Genomic DNA, 11,696 nt, shown 5'->3' on the forward strand with positions numbered 1-11,696 from the left:
TCATTATCTAGAAAGATGATCTAGAAATCGTCAGTACCTTGGGATCTGCATGCCTCAATGGCAGGTTTCTCGCCTTTGACGACAAGTTGCATCATTAACCTTCGATCAAGGGATTCCATGACATGTTCGACATCAACACATTTATTCACATCTCATGGATTGTACTGGGTACTTTGAGAGCCATTGACATCACTGATGGTTTCTCTCACACTTGTTAACAGTTTACATCATTGACTTGTAATCAAGTAGTTTCTATCATGTTCGACATCAACACATTCATTCGCATGGATAGAATCGTACTGTTTTGGGAAGTAGAAATGAAGACCCTGGATCTAGTTTCCACAATCCAAGCTGCGAGGAATTTTGTATTCATTATATAATGGACTATTCATAAATAGATGACTGCGTCCATACTGTGTCCGCATGAGTCTATACTTGTGATGTCTTACAAGATCATTCCTGTATCAGAGCAGTAGTTAGTTTTCTAAGTCAGTTTTGATCTGAGTATGGGAATGCTTACCTCAGCGATGATATGATCTCATATATATATCTTGCATTGAATGTTTTTACAGGTTCCAACCGGGCTCTCCACAAGATGATCCTCGAAATGATAAAGTACTTCACTCTTCCTAAATGATAAATGGAATCCTCATCTACTACAGACTTCGCACTTTAGGGGGCAATCTGTTACACAAAAATATCGTCACCATGATTATTTGCAGTCAGTATGGGTCTATCATCACTTGTATTGTCCTCCTAAGCAAGTCTCAGACCTCAGGTCTTCAAGTCAAGCTTTGAAAATGAGAGAAAGACATTGAAAATCAACAAAGCTTTGGTTCCAACTTTCTCTCACTGTTGCCTGCGATCCCACACCTTCTGTTTACAAAAACTGCGGACCTGACCGCTCTGTCCCTAAAGGTGTGGGTGCGGACCCCTGTGAAAGTAAAAAAGGCGCAAGTTTATTCTAAAAAACTCACTTTGGGTTAATTCTAGATGATTCTAGAAGGAATTTTGACGTGGATTGGCCGCTCTTAGGTGGTTCATGCATCCCAAAAGAGAAGGAGCTAATCCCTTGATAAGAGGAGCTATCCCTTTGAAGGAGGACCTAGTAACTTCCCTCCATTGCACTATAAATTAAGGCATTGGGCTGGTTGCTAGGGAGGTTAGAAGCTAAACATTTTTGAGGGTAAATGCTGGTGGAATTAAGACTTCCTAGTTAAGCTTGAGAGGAGAGATCACATACCTTTTTGGCTTCATTGGGAAGAGAGTGAAACTTGTCAAAGTAGAGGAGACTTCTTGCTGCACCCTGGGAGGAGCTTGTACAGCGTCAAGGCACAGGTTGTAAAGTTCTTCTTTGATTTGAATTAATACAATCAGATTCATTTTTCTCAACAAATTATCTTATGTCATTTGTTTCATGAATTCCTTGACTTTCATGTTAAATATGTTTTATGATATTGGCTTTTCAGGTGCTATTTAATTTGTTTGCTTGTTTGTGTTTGCAGATTCACGACAAGGGAGCTCATTTGGATCGAAGGAGCGAGGCTTCCACAAACTTGCGTTGGACCCAAGGTAGGCCTAAAACACTTGTTTGCCTTTGTTTATAAATGCATATTTAGAGAAAGATAGTTTGTGATTGGCTTGCTTGTCACTAGGTCTTCTTTAGATTCTAGGAAGGTCTATCTTGTCCGCAAGATCGACTCATTCCGTGTGACAAAGAGAAAATTCTAAGGTTCAAGCAGTGGAACATTACATCGAGCATCAACAACAAGTTCTCCAACTCTTAAAGGATAACCTCCTATTGGCACAGAATAGAATGAAACAACAGGCAGATCAACATTGCAGCAAAAGAAGTTTTGATGTAGGTGACTGGGTATTCCTATGGCTACAACCATATAAACAAATGTCCCTCAAGCAATCTAAGAAGGGTAATAAATTATCACCAAAGTATTATGGTCCGTACAAGGTGTTGCAAAAGATTGATACTATGGCATACAAGTTGGAGCTTCCTGCAGCTTCTCGAGTGCACCCAGTTTTCCATGTTTCATGTTTAAAGAAGGTTATAGGCGATAAGCTCCCAGTTCAAACAATATTGCCAGAACTTGACGAGGGAGGAAAAATTATATTGAAACCGGAAGCAGTCACAGAAACAAGAACTCGACAGCTACGAAATCGATCCATTTCGGAGTATCTCATCAAGTGGAAGAACTTATCCACTGAAGATTCCACATGGGAGGATGAGAATTTTATACAGAAGCATCCAAACCTACTCAAGCGTTGAGGACGACACTTTTTTGAAGGAGAGGGGCATGTTAGGTCCCTATAATACTAGTGATGCCCCCATTACTATTGTAGTTGTATCCCTTATTAATATTTTTGTACCCCTATTGTCCCCATATTGTTATTATTGTGCCCCATAGAATCCCTCTATTGTTATTTTTGTGCCTTTATATTATTATTGTTTGGTCGGCTTGGTTATATTGTGACCCCTTAGACTCCTATATATAGAAATGAGGTTTTGTCATTTGAATCATCCAAGAATTGTTCATTTGTGTAATATAAAGGAGGTTGCCCCATCGAATAGGCTGAATTCTAAGATGTTTATCTCTCTTTTCTATCTTTGTGTGAGCTGGTTTCATAACAACAAAGCTCATTCTCCAAACTCGTTGTTTGACCAATATTGTTGACAATATACAAACCAATTAGGGCATCATACATTTTCTTTGAGGAGTAGGACTTGCAATATATGGGATCAAATGGTCTCTAACATAATCTACAATGATAATTATAATTGTGATATCAACTTTCTCAATTTTTTTTTCTTTTTCCTTTTCAGGTTTAATAACCTTTCCTTTCACAATATCCAAGAGATGCTCCTTTGCAAGAAGGAGATCAATCCTTGTTTTCCAAGCCCTAAAGTTTATTGCTCCTCCTAATTTATTTTCTGCCTTCATATGAGAACCCATAGTCATAGATAAGCAAATAGATTGTAGCTACAAGGTTTTTCTCAAGAGTGATCTCTTACCAAAGCTTCTTTAAGAGTGATTTCAATGTCCCTTTCACCATCTAAGCTCTAATACCATGTTGAGTTTTCAAGTGCAATAGATACAAGCACACTATTTATGAAATAGTGGTAATTACTTCTAATGATATATATCTTCTTTTAACAATTCCAGTTTCTCATTAAGCTATTACACTTAAAAATTTCAACCATAAACCACAAAGACAACATAGGTCACAAGCATAAAGAGAGCATAATATTTTCCTTGGGAAAACCCATTTGGGGGAAAACCCATAGACCTTCTTCTTGGAGGAATTCTTCAGTTCAACAAGAGATACATCTAATGTTGTTAGTCAACTATGAGGTCAAATTGACCAACAAATCTTATGGTCAAACTTAGTCCACAACCCTCAAGTCAAGCCTTCAAATTGCCTTGCAACTCAGCCCTGCAACTTCAACCTTGCAACTCAGCCTTGCAACTCAGACCTGCAACTTGGCCTGCCTAGAAACTGTTGCCCATAATTCACACGCGTGCGGTGTAGAGAGAGAAATGAGAGCTAGAGAGAGACATATCTTTGTCCTTCTTTTTCGTCCTTCTTATCCTTCGATTGAATTCCGAAAAACTTCTTTCTTATGTGAGGTTGAATGGTGCCTTTGTGGAGGAGGTTGAATGCCTTTATATAATGTTTTGCATTCACGAATGGGTGTATCTCTTCACTGGGGCTGACTTGACTTGAGGGAGGGCCGACTTGACTATTTTAGAGCCAAACATTCAAAATTCAAAATTTTCTCTTTTAAGTCCATCATTAAGAGCATGTCTTACAATTTCTTTATACATTACAAGAGCGAAAATATAAATTATGAAGACCAACCATAACTACAAAATTCAACAACTCTTACTAATTTACCCACTTATTATTGGATATTAACCTAGGGTTGAGGTTAAATGTCATTCATATATAGTGTGAAGCTATGCACATTTTACCTTGAAATTATATGAACAAAAGGAGATCCACTTCATAGACAACACATGGTGTAGGTTTAGTACAATCATAAACATGATTTGTGAACTATATAAGTGTTGAATATGCAATGTTGTCATTATATTGGTGTACACAATTGAAACAAAACTTACACACTTAAACAATAATTATCCAAGTCCTTCATGTAAGTGTTCTTGGGCAAAAGGTAACATTGCAATTGGGATTTTGTATTTGGACTTCAAGTATGAGGCTAAGATAGGTTGTTCGAAGAAATGACATGAGATTGATTATTTTCCTTAAATGTAAGAAAACAACTTAACAATCATTTTTTGTTGGCTTGATCCATAGGAGATTTGACCGTTAAATTTATTGGTTTAAATCATACTTCATAACACAACTATGGCAATTAAACTTCCTTATATGAGCGATTAACAATCTGAAACTTAAAAACATCTAATAAAAATGTTTTTTTTTTACAAAATTTTATTTCTATGTATAATATCCTAAATAAATATGAATAAAAATTAAATAAATAACCTTGGGTATTTGAACTTTTTGCCGCTTAAAATTGAAAAACCCTTAACCTAACGCCTTTCCCTTCCACCCGTCCCATGGAAACACCACAACATTAATACTACACGGCTGTACCACAGTGTCAATCGCTGCAACATATCCTTGAAATACCGAACCTAGGGCAACAAGTTAGGGCTTTTGCGGACGTGAAAGTGGAATAAAACGCGTTCTAATAGTTTGAGCATCCTTCATATACTTACATTAGGGTTTGAAGACAATCCAGTGTTGCATACAACGGAGCGAAGTAGAAGGAGCGGCAGGGCGAGGAAGGAGCGAAGTCATACCAGTTAATACGGTACCTAAGAAAAACCCATTTCAATGTTTCCTCTTATTTCTGATGGTTTTGTATGTATTCTAGTGAGCTAGGGTTTATAAGTCTTCAACAAATTTCACAATTACAGTAGGGTTTTGATGAACCAGGGTTAGGTGGCTTTTAGAAATTTAGACGTATATGAATAAGTCTTTTTGTTTTTAAGAGAACTATATGGCTCACTTATTTACCACTTGAACATAATCTGCCTGTTGTTATAAAAACTGATGAGTTTTTAACATTTGTGTTCTTACACACTGATCTGTCTTGAGTGCCTTAAATCTTTACAATTACAGAGTTTGCGAGGTCGAATTTGGTGATTTTTTTGATCGAAGATGCCTCACTCTGCAGTCTGGAATTCTCATCCCAAGAAATATGGGCCTGGTTCCCGCACCTGGTATGTATAAATATTGATGGAATTATCTTTTACAATAGAAAACAGAGAGCTGCAGCCTCATCATTTGTTTTTACTAGAGCATTATTAACGTATTGAATGTTGTGGTGAGATATGTTCTCTTTAGCAGCCCTAATTCTACGAAATAGATTTTCTCATGGTCTCTTTGTGGCTTTTCTATCAGTCGGGTGTGTGGCAATCCACATGGCTTGATTAGGAAATATGGTCTTAATTGTTGCCGACAGTGCTTTCGCTCTTATGCCAAAGACATCGGATTTGTTAAGGTATATGTTCTATTTGAACTTTGTTATGCTCTTCTGGTCACGGCCTCTTCTATATTATTCGGAAACATTGGACGTTTTAGTATGGGTATTGTTTGAACTTAAGTCACATTATGGGTGCTGAATACGGCAGTAGACAACTTTTTGCGACTCAAGTCTCTCTTGTAAGTTATTTTAATTCAAAAATTGGATTGCGTCTGCAGTATCGCTAGGAGAGATGGAATTCGTTGGTGAAGGCGGTGCAATGTTGGCAGTGATCTTTCCCATTATCGAGTCAATCGAAATAATTCAATTAGAAATCGGGGTTTTGGTTTATTGTTTATTATTATGTTGTTCAAATTTCATTCTTATTTCAGAACTTACCGATGAAAAGATTGAAATACTTCATAATTTATCAAATTTTGTCAAGGCTGATTCAAGCTGATTTATAACTCTACATAAAGGTTATATATGTAGAGCTTTAGTAGACAAATTTTCTGAAGTTCATTGACGAATAGAATCATAATTTGTAGTTGATTTAAATCCTTGGTTAATTGGACAACGAAATTATTTAGTTTCTATTCCAAAATCCACTATGGAGAATTTATGTTGTGCTCTTATGGTTGATCGTCATTTTTTCAATCTCCTTTGTCTATTTGCAATATCGATTTTACAATCCATTTATCATGTTCGTTTTGTTAGAGGCTCCTTTTCAACCAAACTTTATTTTGTAAAAGTAATCATTTTGACATTTATTCTTTTTTTCATGATTGGATTTCAAGCATTTTATAATGGTACATCCATTCAGATTCCTCTGGTTAAATTTAAAGCAGGAAAGCTTTTTCGTCTATAAAGAAAATATAATGTATAATGCAACTGTAGGGAGCCTTTGGAAGGCAGAGGCAACGAAGACATGAATGAAATAACGACGTACTCATTTTCTCAACGATGCCTAGTTGACTGTTCCAAAACACATACTTGGTTTATGAATTTGTAGAGCCTACGAACAGAATGCCCAATTGTTCCAGAAATCCAGAACAGAGAATGCCGATATTGTTTTAATTTACCTTTTTGCATCCTTTTGTCTTCAGCTTAAGCTCCCATAAATCATACTATTTTACCATTGGTGGAGTATCATTTTGTTTGAATTAACTTCAATTTAGTTGGTTTGATCTCCTTTGGAAGCAGCTTGTTGTTTTCAAATTTGCTATGTTGCTCTGTGTTTGCTAATTTTTCTTTCAATTGCTTTGCATTATAAAGTATTTGAAATGGCATTTACCAATCATTGCCAGAGTTTAGGGATAAATAATGATAGTAAATATTTTTTTAAATGCACACAACCATCCCCTTGAGGATGATTGGATGAAGGTGTGCACTGTGTGCAAAAATGCACACCCAGTTGTCCCATATGTGGTTGTTCCTGCATTTTTCTTTTATTTTGGGACAAGCCCTTACACAGTTTCCCACCATCACCTCCCTCTACCTGTCTTCCCCAGGGGAGGGGGTGGGTGGTGGAGGCAGGGAGAGGGGTGGTGTATTTGTGTTGATCTTTTACTTGGGACCAATTCCTTGGTTGTACTGATAAACAACCTGTTTAATTTAGTGATATTTTAGTTAGGGACAAGCCCTTGCGCAGTTTCACACTTTCACCTCCCTCTACCTGTATTTTGTGGGGTGGGGGGACGGGTGGTGTATATTTATGTTGATCTTTTAGTTAGGTTTAGTTAGGACCAATTCCTTCGATGTACTGATAAACAGCCTGTTTTAATTTAGTGTCAAAGAGTAACTCAACTCAAATTGGCCTTTTTCAATTGAAACCACTCAAATTGATCTTTCAGGGAAAACCCAAGGCCACTAAACCTTTTCCAGGATCAATTGCCATTGACAATACGTATGGCTTTTATATGAAACCAGAAGCTACATGTTCTAATATTACTTTAAATTGCCATTGTGATTGAGGAGCCAAAGAGGTTTTTGTCCTCCTATGGAAGTTAATTTGAACATACTATGAAAATTAGCATGTCCATGCCTCCAAATTGAGAAGAAACTTGTCCATTAGTCTCAGAGTTGTCCTTAAACCTTGTATAAGATTTAAGTTGAGTTTTTCTTTTAACCTTGTTAAAGAATAAAGTTTATCAGTAGTCTCAAATGTATAATTTGCTTCCCGATTTGAATTTCTTTTTATCACGAGTTAGTTGAACTTGAGTATTTTGTGATCTGTCGTTTGTATTGAGCTGAACCATATGCATTTGAGGTTGGCATAGTCTGTCTTCTAGTCCTGGTTGAGACAAAAGTTGATAGCTGCATTGTTTATTCTGCTGCCTGGGTTGAATTTCCTCTCATTGGTGAACAATTGAACTCGAATATTCTGCATCTATCATTTGTAAGAACCATATGCACATTGCACCTGACGTTAATTTTTAGCATTTTCCACCACACTTGTGGATGGTTCATTTTCTGATTGATACAAGAGTCTTATTTAGTATTAGTCTTCCCTGTCGTTGTGACTAACCATTATCCCTTCCAACGCTATAAAATATCCAGAAAATTCACTTGTCTTGCATTAGAAATCAGGGAAACACATTGATTCTTTGTAATATGGGAACAAGGGGACTCTGGGTTGATTCTTTGAAACACAGGATCAAGGAGCTGCGGGTGAAAGTCTATCCATGAAACAAATGGTTTTTGTTTAATGAGGCTGACAAAGACCTTTTATTATCAAATATTGGATTCTTGCTTTTCGGCCTTTGTAGTTTTCTCATAGTATTTCTATTTTAAACACCAAAGAGAGCTAGATACTGTTGAACTTTTTAGGTTTGCAAATACCTGTTTTTCTCCAGTTTCCTGAGAAAGATATCCGGTCTTTTGAAGAGGTGGAATTGGATCTTTAGTAGGTGCCATACCCTTGCCCTTGGGATTTTTGCCCTGCTGCTGCGTATCTGGTTTTACAAGACTTTGAGGGTGTTGGCCATTTTTTTATCTGTCATTTGTCTTTCTCTTCTCCTCTAGATTGGCATCCAAGACCCTTTTTGTTTGGCTTCTTCACGGAATGTTTATTTCTATGTAGTACAGTCTTGCAGAACTTAACACATCTTGCCGTGATGGGGATTGTTGATTTTGGTAAAGTTTCCCACTAAATTCAGAGTACACGAGGATATCATTATCTCATGATTGATGAGGGAGTTTTTGCATTCTTATCTAAATTTCAGTTTTGATCTTTAGAAGTGGGAATAAGGTAAAAGATGTTAGGTTAAGTAATTTGACATGAAGAGCCAACTGTTCAAAGCCAGGGCCTCTCTTCTCATTGACAAGAAGGTTGTCATTTTCTGTAGAAAACAAGTGTTATTTTTATAGGAACGGATCTGTGTTTCAGAGTTTTGATGTCCAAAGCCAAGGTCTCCCTTCTCAGTGACAAGAAGGTTGTCCTTTTCTGTAGAAAATAGGTGTAATTTTGTGGGAATAGATCTGGGTTTAAGAGTTTTGATGTCCATCCAGTCCCAACGCTCCAAAATCTAGTGTTGAAGATAATAAGCAGAAAACCCAAACACCAATAAGTCAGCACTCTAGACCTCTCTTTAGAAAGTCAGAACCTTTGGTATAATGAAGCTTAGTTTTGGGAGGGATGGGTTCTTATTAGGAAGTACAAAAATGATTTTATACTCTTCGGAAAGCACTGAACTCTTCTCAGTGACAAGAAGGTTGTCCTTTTCTGTAGAAAAATAGATGTATTTTTGTGGGAACAGATCTGGGTTTCAGAGTTGTGATGTTCATCTGGTCCCAACGCTCCGAAATCTAGTTTTGAAGATAATCAGCAGAAAATTCAAACACCAATAAATCAACACTCTAGACCTCTCTTTAAAAAGTCAGAACCTTTGGTACAAGAAAGCTTAGTTTTGGGAAAGCTTAGTTTTGGGAGGGATGGGTTCTTATTAGGAAGTACAAAAGTGATTTTATACTCTTAGGAAAGCATTGAACGAATTTGGGTAAGGCTCTGAAGGTACATAGGGTATTCAAGCCATGATATGCTGTTATGAGGGTGCTTTCCTCTAGGGTAGGGCACACTAGATTTGCCTCTAAACCCTGTATAGTTTCAAGGATGGCTGCCACTAGTATGAGGTTGTTCACTAGATATGCCTCTAAACCTTCTATAGTTTCAAGGATATCCGAAAAGTTGGGGTGGAGAATCTTTTGTAATAAGGTGCAAAGGTTCCTCTAGCTGACCTGCAAGTATGAGGGTGACTGATTTGCCTGCCTCTAAACACTGTAGGAAAGCTGCTAGTATGAGGGTGCTCACTAGATTTACCTCTAAATCATGTATAGTTTCAAGGATAGCCTCTAGTAAGCCCTGTGGTAAAACCGCTAGTACGAGTCCTCGGCAGATTTGCCTCTAAACCCTTTATAGTTTCAAGGATAGTCACTAGTACGAGGGTGCTCACTAGATTTGCCTCTAAACCCATAGTTTCAAGAATAGCCGAGAAGTTGGGGTGAAGCATCTTTTATGATAAGGTACACAGGTTCCTCTAGCCATGACCTACCTGCCAGGTTTCACTAGATTTGCTTCTAAATCCGAAATAGTTTAAAGGAAAGGCAAGAAGTTTGGGTGGGGATCTTCTATAGAAGTGGTAAGATACCTTCTATGGTAGGCCCCACTAAATTTGCTTGTAAGCTCCTAATAGTTAAAGGAAAGCTGATAAGTTGGTTGGAGTGGGTAAGTTTTAAAACAGGTGGTAACATGAGAAAGGCTCCTCTAGCCATGACCTTTTCTTTCCCTTCGAAGCTCCCAATAGTTAAAGGAAAGCCGATATGTTGGTTGGAGCGGGGGGCTTTTACTAGAGGTGGTAACATGAGAAAGGTTCCTCTGGCCATGACCTTTCTTTCCTCTCGCAGAACCCCTAGGCCGGGTCTCCCTTCACCCTCACGAGCATTTGACCCAGCTGCAAGGGCCTGACCTTGATGGGCCCCCTTTCAACCTCACGGTCATTCGACTCAGCTATCGGGGCCTGACCTTGATGGACCCAAGGCAAATTGAATACACACCTCATGATGGAGGGTCAATGACTTGCAGGGCAAGGGCTTCAACTAACTGGGCTACCCATCAAGGCTTACTCTAGCCATGTCCTACTCGTATGAGAGTGTCTGATTTGCCTCTAAACCCTGTAGATTAGCCGCTAGTATGAGGATGCTCACTAGATTTGGCTCTAAATCCACAAATCCTTATAGTTTCAAGGATAGCTAGTATGAGGTTGCTCACTAGATATCCCACTAAACCCTGTATGGTTTAAAGAATAGCTGCTAGTATGAGGTTGCTCATTAGATTTGCCTCTAAACACTGTAGTTTCAAGGATAGCTGCAGCTTGAATGAGGTTTCTCACTAGATTTGCCTCTAAACACTGTATAGTTTCAAGGATAGCTGCTGCTTGAATGAGGTTGCTCGCTAGATTTGCCTCTAAACCACTCTATAGTTTCAAGGATAGCTGCTGCTTGAATGGGGGTGCTCACTAGATTTGCCTGTATAGTTTCAAGGATAGCCGAGAAGTTGGGTGTTTTTCTTTCTTTCAGGTAGGTCCACTAGATTTTCTTCTAAATCCTCAATAGTTTAAAGGAAAGGCAAGCAGTTTGGGCGGGTGTGTTCTACAGGAGTGGCAAGATACCTTCTATGGTAGGCCCCACTAAATTTGCTTCTCAACTCTAGTTTAAAGGAAAACCGATAAGTTGGAGTGGGGGATCTTTTACAGGAGTTGGTAACGTGGGAAAGGGACAGGGGGGCAGTGAATCCTTTTGTTTTTTCTCGTCATGTGTGCCTATGTGCCTATGATCTTTGGGAGTCATATTTTTATTCTACCATTCAGGTTTCAGGTATGATGGGAGTTGAAATGTGCATGTTACAGTGGCATTGAAATCATGGTTACGTTTATTACAATGGTATGCTGTTCTATATATATATATATATATATTTTAAATTTTATTAGATGTTATAGTTGAGATTTTCGATTTTTCTGTGGTTGAGATTTCTTTGCTAGTCTATAATGCAGTGATGATAGTGGGAAAGATTGAGGTATTTGTGTGCAAGATTAAAGGGGAAAGAAATGCGGCTGTGGTTGAGATTTCTTTGCTAGTCTATAATGCAGTGATGATAGTGGGAAAGATTGAGGTATTTGTGTGCAAGAATAAAGGG

At 38.0% G+C, this 11,696-nt stretch overlaps 1 protein-coding gene across 1 annotated transcript; it reads left to right on the plus strand.

Annotated features, from left to right (window-relative positions):
* The first annotated feature begins 4,615 nt into the window (after window positions 1–4,615).
* LOC149253628 (small ribosomal subunit protein uS14z/uS14y/uS14x) lies at window positions 4,616–6,102 on the plus strand. The gene is made up of 4 exons (XM_089459989.1): window positions 4,616–4,852; window positions 5,164–5,264; window positions 5,446–5,545; window positions 5,746–6,102. Exons 2-4 carry the CDS (start codon window positions 5,203–5,205, stop codon window positions 5,752–5,754), a joined length of 171 nt encoding a protein of 56 aa, XP_089316115.1. The 5' UTR covers window positions 4,616–4,852; window positions 5,164–5,202; the 3' UTR covers window positions 5,755–6,102.
* Window positions 6,103–11,696: the final 5,594 nt, after the last annotated feature.

The sequence above is a fragment of the Pinus tabuliformis genome, chromosome 7 (assembly GCF_031772625.1).
Source record: "Pinus tabuliformis cultivar Carrire ecotype Pingquan chromosome 7, CPIR1, whole genome shotgun sequence".
NCBI lineage: Eukaryota > Viridiplantae > Streptophyta > Pinopsida > Pinales > Pinaceae > Pinus > Pinus tabuliformis.